Source organism: Girardinichthys multiradiatus, chromosome 24, assembly GCF_021462225.1.
Source record: "Girardinichthys multiradiatus isolate DD_20200921_A chromosome 24, DD_fGirMul_XY1, whole genome shotgun sequence".
In the NCBI taxonomy this organism is placed as follows: domain Eukaryota; kingdom Metazoa; phylum Chordata; class Actinopteri; order Cyprinodontiformes; family Goodeidae; genus Girardinichthys; species Girardinichthys multiradiatus.
In genome coordinates, this window is record NC_061816.1 from 19065761 (window position 1) to 19085614 (window position 19854).

The following is a 19854-nucleotide window of genomic DNA, read 5'->3' on the forward strand; positions in this document are numbered from 1 at the left end:
TGCACATCCACAGGTGTGTGGCATGAGGTTGATTGTGCTCCAGCGCAGCAGCAGACAGGTGAAGCAGATGAGTTGATTGCATGAGAGCCGAGCAGGCAGACGGGCCAGAATCATAACATGTTTGTACTGAGTGGGTGTGTGTGAGTACGAGTCTGTCACCTGAAAGTGGGCATTTGTAAGCGTGGCGAAAAGGGTAGAAGGCCTGCAATCCAGAGCAGCAAAGGGAAGGTAGACTGCAGCAGGCCCAGGCAGCCAGACATAAAGTATCTCAAAAGGGACAGTGCAGAGGTAGGTTGCCAGCAAGGCACACAAACAGTGCCCCCCAGGCCAAAGAGGCATACGCTCACACCAGTCAGGAGCGGAAGCAGGCCGCAGCACCCCTACCCCGACACCTCCATGCCAGAACCTCCGCTCCGCCACATTCAGTTTGTTAGAAGTATTGATGCCGAAGTACCTGATGTTTCCAATCTGTAGAGCAATGGTTGGAGAAAAATTAATGTTATTGTTTGTTGCATACCATTTTTTAATAAACCCAGCCTAATCAGGATGTATTATGGTTACCTTTTGAAGTCTTGCTGATGATTTTAAGATCTGCATTTTTTTTTTTTTTTGTGATATTGGAAGGTAGCTAGATGGAATTGTGTGATATTTATCCGGCTTGAAAGAAGATTTATGTTTGCACAATTCATGTTTGGAGAGTGAGGTTTCCTGAATTTCTTCGTACACCCGTGGGAAGGTGGGGCCAGTAGGTGGGGCCAGTAGTGGTCAGAGCTCTTTGTAGAACTCTGCAGCAAAGCCGCCAGGTCCTTGAGCTTTGGTATTAGGCATATTTATAACTGATTCATGGAGTTTACTTGCTGCTAAGGGTAACTCCTGAGCCTTTTTCTGTTCCTCATTTAATTTAGGGAGATTGATCTCATTTAAAAAAATAATCTGTGTTAGAGATGGAAAGATCAGTATTATTTGAGTATAGTTTTTGTAAAAGTTTCTAAAAATGTTTTTCAATTTCTCTAGGGTCATTAGTTGGTATACCGTTACTGTCAATTATTGTTAAAATTGTGACTCTTTATTCTTTTTAAGTTGACTTGCAAGACGTTTGCTAGATTTATTGCTATGATCAAAGTCTAACCGCAAACTCTGTATTTGCAATTGTGTACTTGCCTCTAATATTTGATTCTAATTTTAGTTTTTTTCAGTCCATTTAAAACATTTTCTTCTTGAAATGTAGCATACGTCGATTCTAAATCTTTTATTTTCTGTTCTATTTCCACTTAAGCTGCTTTGTCTTTTTTCTTACATGATGAAAATGAAATTATTTTGCCATACACAAAAACCTTTGTTTGCTTCCCAGAGGACACCAGAAGAGATATTAGGTTGATCATTTCTTTATGAAAAATGATCTACTCTCTCTCAAAGAAGCTGGTAAAATCTGAAGTAATGATGTTTATGTTAATAATTACATATCTCTCATCTGGATCAAATATGCTGTCTTTGCATGTAAACTCTATCCTTCTATTAATTAAAGTAACTACTCCTCTCTGTCTGGACTTACAGTCAAATAAAAATGAGGTAATTCTGGTGTACTTAATGTATTCGGCTCAGCCTTGGATATGTTGGTCTCCTGAAGTAAGACAAAGTCTGCTTTAAATTTTTCAGTGGCTACCATATTGTATACTTAGGCGCCAATCTTGCGAGAACTCACCACATCCTGTCATCCTCTTTTCCCATCTTTGTCTTTCTTTTGAATGTGTAGTACATATGTTACATTAAAGGTTTTTTGACATTATGTATCATAATCCGATTCAACCAAAGCATGTCTGTTTTCTCATTTATCAGAATTTTCTTTTTTTTTTTTTTCATGATTCTAGTTTAACTTGTGTATTGAAAACATGGATTTTAGCATAGCTTTAAATAAAAAAACAATCAATCTGAAAACATCATTCCTAATGTATCTTACAGGCTCAGTGTCATTTATAGAAAAGGGTGACATGGACGAGAGAGATAGCCACAAAGGTAATGTTGTTCCAAATGCTGTTCATGAGTTACTTGTAGGTTGTTGTTCTACATTCAAAAGTACTTCTTCAAACCTATTCAGACCTTTTATATGTGTAGTAAAAGTGAACTAACTCAAATGCATGTCCTCAGGAAATGTAATTGGAAACTATATGGTTATTTTCTCAATTGTGGTAAATTGCGAGCCAGAAGCCCCAGTCAAGGTCATTGATGTACAGTGTGTTGCTAAGGTAAGATCTTTGAACTTTGCACACTTTTGGTAATACTAAGAATAGCTATGACACACTACTTTTGTAATAACTTACTACCTATTGCCATTATAATGTACTGGACTGGAGTTATTCTTTGAAGGATGACTGCGGGAGAAGAAGGAATGAAAGTTTGTGAGGATTTTATGGCACATTTCTTGCTTTTACGCAAAACTTTGTTTCAGAGAGAGTCCCCTTTGTCACAGGAATGCTCTGCAGTGATAACTAATTTTCTGCTGTTGGCATTTTACTGCAAACCTGGTTTAAAAAAGACAAGGACTTCAAAACTTATATTGTATATGTTGTGTTTTATTCTTGTACTTTGCGATATTCAAGCAACTTCTAAATTGTTCCTTTCACATTTTCAGTCAGTTTAATGATACAGTTTTCTTTTAACCAGGCACGAAAAAACACATGGGAGTAAAATCAATGGCATTGTAAAATAGTTCTACGTTTTTTGCTCAGGGGTCACATACTCATGCTTGATTTGAAGTCTTAGACATGCCCAATAATGGAATAGGTAGTAGATTGAGAACTAATATACCTAATAAGAAATATTTCATTAATGCTTATAAGAATATAGCTAATAAAAGCCGCTAAGTGCTCTAAGTAGAATAACTAATAATGGGAATAGTATTTACCAATAAATAACTGATAATATCTAACAGCAAAGCTAGTAATAGCTAATATTAAAGTAGCTAATAATTGTTGTAACAAACAATCTATCGTAAAAGCAAATAATGAAATTATAAATTAGCCAATAGTGAAATTGCTAAAATATCTACGGCTAATAGTGAGATATTTAATAGTCTCTAACAATTGCTAATAATTACTTAGTATATATGGTTAATATCTAATAAAGAGATGGCCAATAATTAATAATGACTATAGCTAATAACTTAATAAATAAACCGCTGGTTAGTCCGGTAATTTGAATAGCTAGTAATCAGCAAAGTAGCTAACAATAAATTGCTAACAATAGCTAATCACAACAAAGTTAGCAATAGCCAATATTAAAATAGCTAATACTTGCTCCTAACAACAGATAGTATTAGCCCGGTAATGAAATAGAAAGCAGCCGAGTGTGAAGCGGCTGGGATAAGGATCAGCTCCTCCAAGTCCGAAGCCATGGTACTCGACCGGAAAAGGGTGGCTTGTCATCTTCAGGTTGAAGGAGGGTTCCTGCCTCAAGTGGGGCAGTTCAAATATCTCGGGGTCTTGTTCAAGAGTGAGGGGAGAATGGAGCGGGAGATCGACAGGCGGATCAGTGTGGCTGCCGGAGTAATGGTGCGTTCACACCGAACGCGGATTCTCCAATAGGATGCGGCCGATTTACATGTTATCCCTATGTAGAGGCGCGTTCAGGAGCGGAGCAGCGCGAGGCGGTGCAAAGGAGACGAAGAACGTAGTGCGGAAGGCGCGCCGAGCGAAGCGATGGACGACTTGAAAAATCGTTTTCCTAAATTCGTGTCGTGTCAACCAATCAGGGACTGGATGTGTCTGTGACGTTGGGTGAAAGACCGCAGCGGAGAAGAAGCGGTTGTCAGTGAAGATGGAGGACCAGATCATAGTGGCGGTGTGCGGCAAGCCAGAGTTGTATGACTCAACAAATTACTTTTACCGACACAAGTACAGAAAGGACCTGGCCTGGTTATGTTTAGGCACAAATATCTTATATTTAGGAGATGTGGACATTAGAAATCGGCAGTTTTTTTATTGAGCTGAGATTTATTTACTCACCGAAGACAGATGTACAGGCGTTCAGCAGCGGGGATACAGCGCCGGTAGTTGGTGTCCCGGAGGCCGATTCGTCTCCCAACGCGGGACAGCAGATCTTCGAACGGGGTCCTTGATAGACTGAAGTACCGCTGAAATTGACCGTCATCCAAACGCAGCTCCTGGAGTAGGTGGTGGTAATCTCCAAACTGTTCCCGTCCCTGAAGAATCTGGTGAACCCAGGGATGTTGACGTCGGCGGCGTTTTTCGGCTCTCCACAGGTAAAACACCGTAATTAGTTCCGTGAAATCCATGTCCGCCATGTTCAGTTGAAACCAGCAAGCAGCAGATTGAAGCTCCTCCTATTTGATAACGCGGCGAAGCGCTGCCGCTTTTTGCCAAATGGCAACGCGGAGTTCACGCAGAATGTGAAGCGGGCAAAAGCACACAAATATTCGCAGAATCCGCGTTCGGTGTGAACGCACCATAATGGGGACACTGTGCCGGTCTGTGATGGTGAAGAAAGAGCTGAGCCACAAAACGGAGCTTTCAATTTATCGGTCAGACTATGTTCTTACCCTCACCTAAGGGCATGAACTTTGGGTCATGACCGAAAGAACGAGATCCCGGATACAAGCGCCTCAAATGAGCTTCCTCTGCTGGGGGGCCGGCACTCCCTTAGAGATAGGTTGAGGGTGTCAGCCATCCGGAAGGAGCTCGAAGTAGAGCCGCTGCTCCTCTACATTGAGAGCAGTCAGTTGAGGTGGCTCTGGCATCTGTATCGGATGCCTCCCTCGGGAAGTGTATCATGCATGTCCCACCGGGATGAGGCCCAGGGGACGGCCCAGGACACTCTGGATTGGCGATGTTTCTCGGCTGGCCTGGGAACGCCTTGGGCTCCCCCTGGAGGACGTGTCTGGGGAGAGGGAATTCTGGGCATCTCTATTGAGTCTGCTGCCCCCACGACCTGGTCTCGGATGAAGCAGCAGACGATGAGCACGAGTACTATCAATGCCCAATAATAAAACCCTAACAATAAAATAGCTAATAATAAAATGGCTAACAATGAGATAGCAAAAATAGATAACAATGAAATAGTTAAAAATAGTAATAGCCAATAATGGGGTATATAATAAATAAATAGCCAGTTATGCCTAGGTTTGGGATAGTTAATGATAAAATGGCTAATAAACATTTAATAATGTGTCTAGTATCGTACATTATCATTAGCTTGAAGAGCTGTGGTGTGTGTATGGTGTTGCTTTTCTAACAAAAAGGCAGTGAATAGGTTATATTTAGTTCAAGTTTATGATTCTGACACTTGCTTCTAATATAGAAAATGTAACCTTCCCTCTACACTTTGATCAAAAGATGTTTACAACATCACAAGAGGAAGAAAGCACATGTGTGCTGTTTAAAATGTTTTCATCCTAGAGCTCAGTTGCCATAGAGATACCTGTCAGTAACCCAGGAGAAGAGCTGCTGACGCTGGATGTGTGCCTGGAAGGAAGTGATCTGACGGGGGCTGACCGGATTTCACTTCCCCCACAGGGAATGCTAAGCTACAAAGTTACCTACTCCCCTGTCAGAGTAGGGAAGGGCACCGGCAGGTGAGGCTCACTGCACTAATGCTGACTAAAGCTTAGCTCACTTGAAGGACAAAGTAAAAAGCTGTCAGAATTTGTGTGACTGATTTATGTATCATGAGGCCAAACATTATTCTACAAAATACATCCTTAATTTCTTTGTCATTTGAAAATAAAAAAGTATGACCAACCATCCTAAACTTTGTTAAGGACCAGTAAAAGATTAAAATACTGTATGTTTCCATGTAAGTAAAATATTAAGGAATAAAGAAATGACTCATGACACAATGCTTTGGTTTCTTTGAACTATCTCTGCTGCTTTTATGAATTTTTGCTGGTACATTTTTTGGTTTGTTTTTTCCTCTAGTGTGGTGTTCCAGTCAAAGCCTGTGGGGGAGTTCTGGTATCAACTGGATCTCTATTCTCTCCCTCCCTCAGTCATCACGCTGCCACAGGCTCGCTGTCATCTGGGCAAGTAGGTGCACATACACCGGCACACACTATTGCATGGAGGTAAATGGGCTGAGAGAGAACATGATTCCTTCCCTACAGTTTGCTCAAATGCCTAATGTGTATTTATTTAAAAGAGCAACTGTTAAATGAACAGCAACTAAGGTTGACTGAGGAAGAATGTTACAGAATTCAAGTATTCAGTAAAAGATGCTTGATAAAGGCTGAAATTGAAATTGTATGAAGAAATCTACACTTCTTCCTTCCTTGGAAAGTCTAGACTCCTAATAAGCAGGTAGCTTTTAATTTCAATTTATTCTGAAAACTAAAGTTTAACTTTAGTACATTTACATAACATCAGTTTACTTTAAATGTCATGTCAGGTTATAACACATAGAAAAGTTAAATATAGAACAGTATGGAAATAATTTCAATCAAACACACACATTCTTTATAACAAAGTCTTAATAAATATATTTCAGTTAAAGAATAATTATTATCTAATTCTCCATTTTGAAAACAAACAAGATGGTAGTACAGGTAAATCTCAAAAAATCTGAATATCGTGAAAGACTTCAAGAGTTCCTCTTGATAATACTCCATACTCTACGGGGTTCAGGTCAGGCCAGTTTGTTGGCCAATCAAGCACAGTAACATCATGGTCATTGGACCCGCTTTAGGTAATTTTGTGGCTAATGTGATGTGAGTAGATAGCTCTACTCTACATGTAGATAAACAAATATGACAGACCTCATTGTCAGTGCATATTTTCCTACAGACAATGAAGCTTTTAGGCTCATTAAATTCTGATGGCTCACCAGCGAGCCATCAGAATATGCAAGTTTTGTGTATGAGTGGGTACACATGTGTCACATCATTGGAAAGCAAAACAACATTTATGCAACTGAGGCAGCTCATCCTTGAAGCCACCCTGCAGCTTTATGCACAAGAACCATGACAGTGACATTTAGTAGCATTCTTTCCATAAAAAACAAAGTTTTCTTGAATGTGTATAAGTCAGCTTGCAGCTCTGCCTTTTTTTGTTTCTGGAAAACATCCTGGTCCAAACTTAAATGTTTGTGGGGTTTCCCATCAGATCAGTAGCTGGTCTCTGGCCTAGGAGAGATTACTGTTTAGATATAAGAAATTTTGGTCCAAAGTGTGCTAAATGTTATAAGTACAGCTCAAAGAATAAGAATATCGTGAAAAAGTTTTATATTTTTTGTCACGCATTTCAGAAAGTGGAACTCTCATACACGTACACATGCAGTGAAAGAATTTCAGGGCTTTATTCCTTGTAATTTTTAAGATTTGGGCCTACATGGAACGAAAAACCAATATTCAGCATCTTAGGTTATAGCAAATTCATAGAAACTTGAATGGAAGGGAAGGAAAAGGTGTGGTAGGAAAAGGTACACCAGCAATGGAGATAATCACAGCATTGAGGGGATTTTCAAGAAAAATTCATTTAAGAACCTGTGGGACTTTCACTAGAAGTGGACTGAGACTGAAGTCAACACATCAAGAGCCACTAGATGAATCCTACTCATGGGGTGCAAATGTTGCTTTTCTTGTGTCAAGCCACTCCAGATCCAGAAACAACACGGGAGCGTCTTACCTGGGCTGAGGCGAAAAACAACTGGACTGTTGTTCTCTGGTCTAAAGTCCTCTTTTCAGGGCGTGGCACTGATGGTGTAGGGGTTAAGCGCGCGACCATATACGGAGGCTACAGTCCTCGAGGCGGCCGTCCCGGGTTTGAGTCCCGGACCCGGCTACATTTGCTGAATGTCTCCCACTTTTTCCTGTCTGCCTACTGTAAAAAAATAAAAGGCCACTAGTGCCGAAAAAATGTCTTTAATGTCCTCTTTTCAGATGAAAGTAAAGTTAGCATTTCATTTGGAAATCAAGGTCCCAGAGTCTGGAGGGAGAGTGGAGAGGCACAGAATCCACATGGCTTTAAGTCCAGTGTGACGTTTCTACAGTCAGTGGTCCACCGGGTTTTCTGAAGTCCACATTCAACACAGCCATCTTCCAGTGAATTTTGGAGAATGTCATGCTTCCTTCTGCTGACAAGCTTTATGGAGATGCTGATTTCATTTTTCAGCAGGACGTGGTACTGGCCCACACGGCCAAACGTACCAAAAGCTAGTCCAATAACCATGGCGTTAATGTGCTTGATTAGCCAGCATACTTGACCTGAGAGAATCTATGGAGTATTGTCAATAGGAAGATGAGCAACACCAGACCCAACAATGAAGATGACCTGAAGGCTGCTATCAAAGCATCCTGGGCTTCCATTACACCTCAGCAGAACCACAGGCTGATTGCCTCCATGCCACACTGTATTGATGCAGTAATTCATGCAACAAGAGCCCAAAACAAGTATTGAGAGCATAGAAATAAAAAAGAAATTAAATAGATAAATAAATATAAAAAATGAAATCTTCTTTTTTATTGGATGTTATGTAATGTTTTAGTTTTTTCTATATAATTCAAGTTTCACTTTCTAAAATCAATCAAAACAAATATTTAACTTTTTCACAATATAAAAGTTTTTTGAGCTGTACTTGTATTTGGAGAGTCCAAACAAAAAAAAGTGAAATATCTTGTCATATCAAACGTTTAAGAAATTAAGGTAAAAACAAATCTATAGGAAGCTCTGCGAAGGCTCTGAAATTACTTATTGTAATAATGCAACAATTTTCTATCTTTTCTAAATAAGTTTTAAATTCAGATTACGCACATTATTACCAGTTAAAGAATCACAGGTACATTTACAGCTTCCAGGAATAACTTTGTGTTCATCCAGTTGAGGTCTTTTTAGATAGCTTTCCAAAATACCAAAAGTTCTTTCAGTCTCCCTTTCTACTGATACACAAGTGTAAAATAGCTCGACTGTGTAAAAGACAATCAGTTCTTGTCTGCAAGGGGAAATAAACAAACTCTTTTCAAAAGAAATGGGTAAACCTTGGTCAAAAATGCTTTTTGATTGCACCTGGCATTCACTTTCAAATAGAACACCATTTAAAGTCACCACAATAAACTTTGCTCAGTTCAAACCCCTCTGGTAAAATCCAGCCTCAGGTTCTAAATTAAAATAGCACTCCTCAAGAATGTTCATGTGTTAGCATAAAGGTTATCAAGACTATTTGAATGCATAGATGTTGTCGCTTAATGCTTTGATATTTGGTTAGTCGAACTATTAGCTTCTCCTTATTGTGCTCCATTGATATGTGTTTCAGATGGGTCAGAATGAATATTCCTCTGGTTAACCCAACAGCTGAGACCCTGGAGCTGATTGTAGCCAACACTAACCCCAGAAACTACTCACTGGAGATGGATTCAGCAGACACGGTTTGTTCCATTTCATTGTTTTCCTTTAGTCTTCTCACTCGTCACCAACATGGTTTTCAACCTATCCTCTTCACCCTGGACAAGATCAATAGTAATAATTGATTTGGAGTTCAGTTGATCTTATATTTTGTTTAGTTTGTTGATGTTAGTTATTCAGTTGTGATTTAACTTTGAAATTGTCTTGCATTTAACGTTGCCGTATCATTTTTTTCCTGCCTGTCCTGATTTTTTTTGCACATCTCAGCTCATGTTGGCGCCGCGGTCGTTCACCAATGTTGTTGTTCGCTTCAGTCCTTCTTCCATTGGAGAGGAGAAACACCATGGCAAGATCTTATTTGCATGTTCTAAGGTGAATAAATCCACACATATACAGTGCCTTGTAAAAGTTTACAACCACAGAATTCAATATATATTTTTTTCTTTTGGCATAAGTCAACACAAAGTATAACTTAATTGCGAAAAGGAAAAAAGGGTAGCATGATGATAAATTTTGTACGAATAAAAAAACTGAAAAGTATGGCATGTATTTACATTCAGTCCTATTTACTTGCTCAGTATAAGATCATTTCTCTCTCTTTGGGTATGTTTGTATTTATTTTGTTCCTGCTGTTCTTCAGTTGCAGGACTGCTGTGTTTTGTTGAGTGGATGTGGCCTCAGGCCTGAGATTGAGGAGCCTTTGTGCCTGTCCTGCCTGATTGGCTCCAGTACCTCCATTGTTGTTCCATACATAAACCCTACTGATTGTCAAGCCGTGCTCAGCATCACTATTACAGGTCACTGGTCCTTTTTTCTCTTCCCAGATGGACACTTTCTTGTTTTTTTTGTTGCTGCCATGTGAAATGCTAAGACATCTCGATACACACTATATATGTTTTTTATGCTTCAGTGGAAGACCCGAGTGATGCCTCTAACTGGAAACCAGTCAGTGATGAGAAGACCTTCTCTTGCCCTTTAAGCCATGCTGAAGGTTTAACTAACTTTATAATGTTTTTTTATCACTGTCAGAGCCATAGTTTAGGACCTACTTAGACTGCTGTTTCTCAGTTAGTTTAAAACATATTTACACCTGATGTCAAGGTCATTGCCTTGCTGTCCTTCCACAAAACTTTAATACAAAGTTTATTTCTGTCTGTCTTTCTTCTGGGATGTAGCTTTGCAGATCAGTGAAAAGGCAAAAGTTGATGTGCCGGTGGTGTTTACGCCTAAATCCGTGGGGTTGCAAAAGGCCTGGCTTTGCATCACCATGAAGCCCATCAGCAATCAGGACTACAGTATTGCATTAAACACAGACTCCACAAGGTTACTATGTGCTGTTGCTCATACATCATTTTAGTACCACTTCACAATTAAAAATTTTAGGACATATTCTGCAAATCTTAAATATAGCAGTGTTAAAACCTGTTAATAAATCTCTCAGGTCGAGAGAAGAGCTCTTACCCATGTCTTGGATTTACCCCCTCTGTGGCGTTCCAGTGGAGGCTCCTTTTGAGAACTCTCCACTTGCCGTTCTCCAGTGTGAAGTGGGGTGCCAGCTTGAAAGGACAGTGGATGTAAAACTCACTGGATATGTGCCAGGGAACGAAGAGCTCAAAGTGCAGGAGGGTGAGTTCATCTAATTATTTTTTTTAGTGCACAGATTCAAAACGAATGCTTAACATACAGGCTAGAAGTGCATAGTTCTCTGCAGTAATGAACTATGACCTCCTAAACCTGATGATGTTGCATTTATGTGAAATTAATTGGAGTTGAATTAATCTCTAGTAGATTGACTTGTAAATGATTCATAAATGTTATCTGGAAGCTAATTAGCTGTTTTGCCCTTTAAAGTGACTTGACGTTACTTTTGTTGTGTATTGGTTCTACATGATGGGCTCCTCCGTAGGCTGAAAAAGTCTGGAATTTGATTTAAATATCTTCCCGGTCAGGAGGAGTATGAAAACAGAAAAAATAAAGTATGGAAAAATATTTGCATTTCCAGGCCTTTTCCCTGGACATTGTCTCCGAGTTCTATCCATCCTCTATCCATTTGTTTTTTTTCTAAATGTGTAGGAACGCTGCATACAAATAGACTTGATTGAAATGGAATTGTCAGGGTTAAAGCTTTGGCTTGAGAAATAAAACCATTTCAAACGTTTTCGATGAAAATATGAAGAAATGTGTTTTTTGTTTAGTGCCAAGGTTAAATTTATCCCTGTTAAATAGAAATATCAGTTGATCCTCGTCGGTACTTCAATAAAGTTGTTATTGAATAAAAACATGAGAAAAGACTTTTCTCTCAACAAAAATAGAGGGAAAATGCAAAAGGTGTGCATATCCATCATAATTTTACAGACTATTTAACCTCCAGAATTTTTAGCATATTCTCTCTTATACTTACTAAATATTCTGCAATTTTACCTCGCTGCTCCTTTCTTCCCCTGGACAGTTCTGATGGAAGACTTTCTATGCAAGATCTGTTCAGACTCTGAAGCTGACACCTCAGGGCTGGGCGAGTGTCTTTCCACTTCTATCCAGGCAGCAAGGAGAGATCCTGAGAGTGGCATCATCATGCTCACCCTCCATCTGACCTACTCTCCGACCCGGATATGCAGGTAGCTGTGCTGCTAAACACATGGAATCAAACTTCTTTCCCATTGTTGATGATATGAAGTTGCAGAGCTGTGTAAAAGTACCTGTCAGTGAAACATGGGGGTCACAGCATCATGCTGGGGGGGATGGTTTTCTTGAGCAGGTGCGAGGAAGGCTGGCATCAATGGGAAGATGGATGGAGCGAAATATAGGGGAATCCTGGAAGAAAACCTGTTGTTGTGGTTTGTGGTTAAAACATGACAAAATGTGAGAAAGTTCAGTTGCTATGAATGGTTTTGCAAGGCATTGTTCACAGTATACACATAGAAACACAGACTTTATGAAATAAAAGCTTAATGGGCATAAGGAAATAATAAGCATAAGAAAAGAAATCCAAAAGCACATGCACACACAAAAACAGAGCCCTGTGGTGAGAACACTATTCCCACTGCTTGGTTAGGGGACAACAATAGGGATAAATCAGAATAAAACAAACCACATCTCCCAGCCTTCACTGGTGTCCAAATACTGTCTGCATTCATTAATCTCAGGTTTTCTTCCCTCAGTCCCTCTTCTTCCAGTGTTCATTGTGTTTCTCCCATGTGGGTGTGGTTACTGTGTTCATTTTTTACTGTCTGCATATGCTGAGTCTTAATGTTTGTTGCTGCAAACTTTCCTGCACTCACTTTGAACTAAAGGGCAGGCCAACTCATTAAAGTGGCTGCCTGTGGTTTAACAACACTCATCCCTTTAGGTTATATCCCCATGGGATCATTTAGGGGCAAGATTCTAGCTCTGTCTGGCATTTATAAATAATGTCAGTTAATAAGAAAGCATCTGTTAACTAGATGCTGTATCCGTCATGTTGTTCTGCAGACACACATTTTATTATTTTATTGAGGTTTTAATGGGCCTTGACAAACCAATCATGCCCCTTGTATGTTTTCACTTGTTTTGCATTGCACCACAGAACTCTATTTTCTTGGCTTTTAATGTGATAAACCAATAATAAAGTGGTGTATAAATGGTACATAGTGTTAAACATTTTTCACAAATAGGAATGCAGTGTGTGTTTCTGTTGAATCCCCTGCGTCGAAGAAAGGCATCTCCCACATCATGATTCTGCCATCACCATGTTTAACAGTGGAGATTATGGATTTTGGGTTATATGCCCTGCTACACATATTGTTTGTTAAAAAATGTTTCATTTTGGTCTCAGCTGATGCAACGTCATTCATGTTGGATGTGCTCCCTTTCATGGCATGTGGCAAACATGATGTCTCATGGCAACAAGTTCTGACACATCAGCTTTGCATCTCTGCAGCTCATCCAGAGTTAAAAGGGAGGCTTTGGCTGCCTCTTATGTTAATGTTCTCGTTTTCCAGCCTCTAAATTTAGGTGAACAGTCATGTCTTGAGTTTAAAACGTCTCCAGTATGATAGTAATGCCAAGTAGAAATGTAGAAACCTTGTCCTAGCCTTCACTCCAGAGCTTGGGACATCCTGCTGAGTAAATAAAGGATTCATTTATCAGCTCTAGTCTTCCGTAGAAGATCCATTAACGAGGCATGCACCGGTAGAATCAATACCTCCGAGAGCTAATGTCTTTGCCATCAGGAAGCGACGGGGGGTGGTGCCGCTAATGGGCTCTTCCATTCTCTATCTACATGTTATATCTGGGCCGTAAGTGGAGATGAGGAGACTTGGTATCAGAAGCTCAAAGCCGGAATATTAACGACCAGTTTAGTGGATCATGTTCGCTAAGATAAATAGAAATGCTAAAAGATAATTTGCAGTGAAAGAATAAAAAAGTGTAGGACTAAATCAAAACATGCTCATCTCTGTGTCAGAGAATTGTTTATAGGTTTGGATTCCTTTTTAAAGCGCATTAAAGCCAACTAATGTCTTCCTTATCACAAGCAGCATTAATCAGAAACATCTGATAAATCACATCCTGAATGGCATATGAGCTACTCTGTATTTTATCACTTGAGCTTTTATACAACCCTTATCTACAAGTCTAAAGTTAAAACAGAGTTCCTATAGATGTTGCTTTTTGCTCATACTAAAATTTGTTTTTAATGAAACTTATTAAAAAAACTGCATGGTTGAGTTTTTTTCTTGCAAGCTTCAACTTTCAGAAGACAGTAGAACGATAACCGTGTAAACAGAAACCTCCTTCATGGTTCATCTGGACACAGCCTTATCTTCTGTCTGTTATAATGGAGCACTAATATGATGCACAGCTCCTCACTTTACACCTAATGGTGAACAGGGCTGTATGACTATTTTCCTAGTTGGATCAGAGGTGTAACAGCAGCCATGCAACTTCAAACCTCTAATTTCAGTATTAGTCCTACATCACCACACCAAGGCGTGCAGAATATGTTTAGGTTCTAGCTTGAATGTGTCTTGTGAAAGGAGCTGAACCTTTTTATTCTAATTATTTTAAAGGTCCTCAGGCATCCTAGTAGTTCAGTCTTTGTCTGGCAAGATCTGGGAGTTTCCCTTCATTCTTATTTCTACGAGGCCTCAGGTTGATGATGTTATTTGGATTGAAACGACAGAGTTAGGGAGGACCTCAGCTGTGGGCTTCCGTCTCACCAGCACCACCAGGTTTGCACATTTGATTTCATAAAAGTTGTTTACACGTTGGAAAGTTTCTCATTCATTCCTGTATTGTCTTTTTTTTAAAGACCCAGACCAGGAGTTAATTTGTATTTTGTTTTCATTTTATTTTTTATTTTTTTCATGTCTTCTAATAATATTTTATTCAGGTTTATTTTGCCGTATAACAAAAGTTTTCTGTCCATATGGTCTCACCAGAGTGTGATCCTATTCAGAAAATTCCTCAGCCAACAGATTTACTTTCCAGAACCAAACAGTATGATTTAGATTCATCTAAATATATAGAAAATAGACAAATATAAAAATAAAATCAACTAAAATGTTCAAATTGACTTAAATAGTCATTGTACTTTAAACCACAAACAAATCTAGATATAAGGAAACAAGAAAAGGTCTAAGGTCAAATTCCTAATTTAAACCTTTAGGAGTTAGAGTATTTGAAGTGCAAATCAAGAAAACTTCACATTTCAAGTTCTTTAAACACATTAGAATGTTTTTTTTATTTTTATTTAAAGAAACATTTAGCAATTCTTACTATTTTCACGCTCTTACTTCATTAAAAATCCTTCCAAACGTACATTCAGACTCAAGATTTCTAATTCAAAAGCAGCAAGATCCGGGAAAGCTTTCCACTATGAAGTAGTTTCCATATTTGTGTGCAACCTTTCATGTATTCATGATATGTGTTGTAGAAGTAATAAATTCAGTGTTGGTTGCAGGAGGTCGAAGTCATTCAAAGCCACATTCCTGCCAGGCAGCAGCACTGAGTTTACTGTGACTCCAACCTCGGGGATGTTACCTCCTGCTGGCACAGCTGGAGCTCTCATCTCTGTGTCCTTCACCCCCACTGCAAGCTGCAAGAGACACAGAGCAAGACTGGCTGTCCAGGTACATCACTTCACGTGGAAGGTCTCATTTCTAGGTTCCTGAATTCCACTGTATACGTCTGGTTATTTAGGTGACTCAGATGTCTGATTTATTAATTTTTTATCTTTTTGAAAGCATTTGGATGATCTGAAGGATTTATATTTTATAATCTTAACTATTTTAATGTATTATTTGATTTTTCAGGTTGTCTGACCCTGACAGGTAACCATCTGGTCTGAACCTCAAAAAAACGTTTTTTCTTTGTTGTTTTTTTATCTAGTAGTAACAACACTCTTCGGGTGTGGATGTTACTGAGGGAAGAAGAATCAAAGTTAGCTATTTTCATTATGAGTGAGGTGTTTAGAAATGAAGCTAAAAAGATGTAAAAAGTTATTTAATGGGTAAATGGTCTGCACTTGCATGGCGCTTTATTAAGTCCCCAGAGAACCCGAAGCGCTTTACACTGCAATCAGTCATCCACACATTCACACACTGACAGCGGTAAGCTTCATTGTACCCACAGCTGGCCTGGGGCAGACTGACAGACGTGGGGCTGCCATACAATCGGCACCATTCAGCCCTCTGACCAACATAAGCAGGCAAGGAGGGTGAAGTGTCTTGCCCAAGGACACAACGACTGAGACAGGCACAGCGAGGGTTCGAACTGGCAACCCGCTGGTTACAGGACCATCCCCTACCACCATCGGCACCATTTAAAAAGGAAACCTATTTCTTACAGAAGCACCTCAGCTGTTCATGTAGCCTGTGGCAGCAGGAAGCGAACTCCAAATCATTTAGACTTGGTTTTAAAATAGCAAAACCCTGCTTTTCACAGTTCCTGATCTATAAATCTGTTTTGAACTCTTTTCACTGATTTAGCTGATCATATTTAACATGACTCCAGTATATTTTTATAAATTACTCTTAGTTATCGTATGTTAGTTCATCTGATGCCTGTTGTATTGCCTTTTTTTGTTTTGTGTTAAGTGTGCTGACAGCTTACATTCTATGTCCTCTAGTTCTGTCTTAATGTAGTGTTTTAACATGGAACCAGTACCAGCCCAGTACCAGATCAAATCAGACAACAGGACTGAGGTCATTTTACTGTTAAATCCTAGGACACTGCTACAGTGGGATTATAAGGTTCATGGAAATGTCTGGAATTACATTTTTAGCTCTGAATAAATATAAAAGGCAAAATAGTATCTGGATAAGATTGGTATTCTAGACTTTATTCTTCATCCCATGCATTTATCCACCCATTCAATGATTTCTTCCAAGGATTTCCTTCCTGTTTCTGGTTTTTCCAGGTTCCATAACCAATGTCTGATCCCTATAGGCGTATCTGCCATAAATCCATTTAAACGTTAATGTTTATACTTCACAAATGGGCTAAAAAAGACTGAAATCTCAGAAAAGTAGTTGTGTGGATTTTTTTTAATAGGGAAACCATAGGAACCCTGAATCATGGAATCTCACCAAAACACTTGCTGCTGAAGAATGATGAAATTGAATGATTAAACTGGACTCAAAACAAAGTAGACAGATGTTTGTTCTATAATCTTTTAAACACAGAAATGAAGCATTTCTAACAAGCAAACATCTTATTACAAGAAAACAAATTTCATGACATATTGTTTACAGCAGGAGCGCGTGCGTGTCCTCGGCTGCTATACCATAGTTTTCCTGGAACCTAACTGTTCAGTTCTAACTCTTTTTATTGCAGGCAGCAGACTTGCAGTGGATTTATGATGTGAGAGGGAAAACCCCTCAGGACTCCTTGCTCCTCCATAAATCATCCACCAAGGACAGCTTTTTGGCTTCCCTCCAGAGAACGTCAACGTAACTTTGTGGTCCAGAACCTTCATCTTCCTTCTCTGCCTGATTCGTCCCCTGTCAAAGTCAAAAAAATAAAACCTCTTCTTTATTTCAAAAACATCTTTTTTTGATATTTTTACCCAGATGCATTTGTCACATTGTCTCTTAAACCACAAAGTTTTCTCATCTGCTCCAGGCTCATTAACTACATGATGTTTCTCATCAGCAGCTCTAATTAGCTATTTCTCTCCTAATGCCAAAATATATTTAGTCTACCTTGTGGGAAGGAAATGAAAGCTTAATCCACCTCAAGTAATGTTGCCTCAATCCTTTCATTTTAAATGTTTTCAACTAGTGCTAGGAAAAGAACTTCATCATTCATTCATACATGTTGAAATAGGAATTGCATGTTTTGACATCACTCCACGCTCTACAAAAGTCATCATGCTAAAGGTACAGCATGAGTTGCTGTTCCCAATTAGATTTAGGTATGGACTTAGATGGGCCATTCCAACACACGATTATGCTTTGATCTGAACCGTTCCATTTTAGTCTGAATATTTAGGGCCGTTTTTCCTTCTGGAAGATGATCCTCCACCCCACTCTTCTGCAGCAGTTTCTCTTCCAGGATTGCCCATGTTTAGCTGCATCCATTTTCTCATCACCTCTGACCAGCTTCACTGTCCCTTCTAAAGAAAAATATTACCACAGCATGATGCTATTACCACCTTGTATAACCATGGTAATGGTATGTTCAGGATGATGTGCAGTGTGTTGTAATAAATAATGAAAATATTTTTCTTTTTTTTGCCTCTAAATTATGCACGTCTTTGGGTTGATGTCACATAAAATCCTAAATAAATGACATTGTAGTTTGTGGTTCTAACATGTTAAAAGCATCACCACCATGTCTCACTAGGGACGATTTAATGAGGGTGTTGTAGACTTTTTCTGCCACATGTTATAAAGAGCAGATTTGTGGAGTGTAAAACTTATAATTGTCTGCAGATTGTCCCACCTCAGCTTTGTATTACCATCTATGTAGTTCCATCCATCTTCCCATCAACTGACCAGATTCCCTGATGTAGAAAAGCATGCCCAGAGTATGACACTCTCACCACCATGTGTGAGCTTCAAAGAACAGCTGTATGTATACTGATATAAATTTACTCAAAGGCACATCTACTAATTAGGTGGACACAGTTGGTTGTATTGGGCTTCATTAAATGGTTGAGTAATGAGGATCTGAATATAAACACACCACACTTCAGATTTTTGTTTTTTTAAAATGTTGAAAACCATGTATTATTTTCTTTTTATGCACCACTTTGTGTTGGTGTATCTTATAAAATACCAGAAAAACACATTGAAGTTTGTGGTCAGGTGGCAAAACATGGAAAGGTTTGAGTGAGATAGGTTTTTGAAGTCCCTGTGCGTAGAGATTTTGTGTAACAAATGTTTAGGTTAGGAACGTCAGACAGCTTGCTGAAAAGATGGAAAAGAATTAGGCTAATTAGAAGATTGGATTGTTCCTCTAAAGCTCAGGAGCCTTCGTCATTTCATGAGCTCCTACAGTGCAAGAACCATCTCCACCTCAGAACTGCTCTGGATTGGTTCCCCTAGTGTTCTGTGTAGATTAGGACATACTGTCTGTCAGGCTTCACCTTTCTGAGACCATCAGGTTTAAGCAAAAATGTCAAGCAGTAAAGGATCATAGCATGCCATATAATTCAAAAACATTTAATAGAAATTGACATTTGACATGCTACATATGTATGTGTAAGAGCCCATCTCTGTGTCCACATACTGAGCTGTCCTATGATTCACCTTGTGCCTTTGAAATTATTCACAAGGCAGTTACGCTCAACTATGCGTCCATTAAGCACCATCTGCAGCCTGCTGGGTTAAAAATGAAGAGGGAGAGAGGTAGGGGAAGATGAAGGAAGGAAGCGCAAGATAGCTGACGGAGGGACAGGGAAAAAGATTTGATATGAAGGGAAGGAAAGAGTGGGGAGATGGTTGAATGAAAGGTGATGAGTGAAAATAGATGGGGGCAGCAGATGATGTGAACACTAAAAGCGCTGGATAAAATGCAGATTGAAAGCAGGACTTGCTGTGCATCTATTTTGCATACCATCTGTGTGACAAATCAAGAGAAGCTCTGTGTGTACCTACAGAAACCCGAGCATCTGCCTGTATAAGTGCATCACTGCAGGTTGGAGCTTGTTCATTTCCATCCCCAGATGACCTGCAGAAATGGACTTCCCCTTTTGCCTCCCTCTGTGGTTGCATTGCCCCAGCAACAGATGAGTCAAGCCGCCTGTAATTGGTGTCTGCAATGTTCCCCGCTGCAACAAGATATCATGCTGATGTTCAATTCATAATCATGACGAGCTGCCAAGCACGGACTCCCCAAGCTAAGCAGAACAAACCAGGTCCCCTGACCTCTGCACAAAACAAGACAGTCGGAGCTTTCTTTTCTTGTTTTTCACTTCAGGCCACCAGAGGTCAGCCAGTGGGACAGAATATGCAGTGGCAATTTTCCTTGTGGAATTTAAACAAGAACTTAAAACATTTCTATAAACAAGACAGAGATTTACACTACA

At 39.4% G+C, this 19854-nt stretch overlaps 1 protein-coding gene across 4 annotated transcripts in view; it reads left to right on the plus strand.

Annotated features, from left to right (window-relative positions):
• Positions 1 to 17366, plus strand: part of LOC124861780 (cilia and flagella-associated protein 47-like) — a 60914-nt gene extending 43548 nt beyond the window's left edge. For all 4 annotated transcript variants that reach the window (XM_047355712.1, XM_047355713.1, XM_047355714.1 and 1 more), the window contains exons 54-67: positions 1960 to 2013; positions 2146 to 2243; positions 5412 to 5587; positions 5931 to 6038; positions 9256 to 9367; positions 9612 to 9716; positions 9985 to 10141; positions 10255 to 10335; positions 10520 to 10667; positions 10786 to 10970; positions 11794 to 11959; positions 14390 to 14551; positions 15283 to 15451; positions 17157 to 17366. In XM_047355712.1, the coding sequence (XP_047211668.1) occupies positions 1960 to 2013; positions 2146 to 2243; positions 5412 to 5587; positions 5931 to 6038; positions 9256 to 9367; positions 9612 to 9716; positions 9985 to 10141; positions 10255 to 10335; positions 10520 to 10667; positions 10786 to 10970; positions 11794 to 11959; positions 14390 to 14551; positions 15283 to 15451; positions 17157 to 17276 (1841 nt within the window). In that variant the 3' untranslated portion in view covers positions 17277 to 17366. The remainder of the gene's footprint in view (positions 1 to 1959; positions 2014 to 2145; positions 2244 to 5411; positions 5588 to 5930; positions 6039 to 9255; positions 9368 to 9611; positions 9717 to 9984; positions 10142 to 10254; positions 10336 to 10519; positions 10668 to 10785; positions 10971 to 11793; positions 11960 to 14389; positions 14552 to 15282; positions 15452 to 17156) is intronic.
• The last annotated feature ends 2488 nt before the right edge of the window (positions 17367 to 19854 follow it).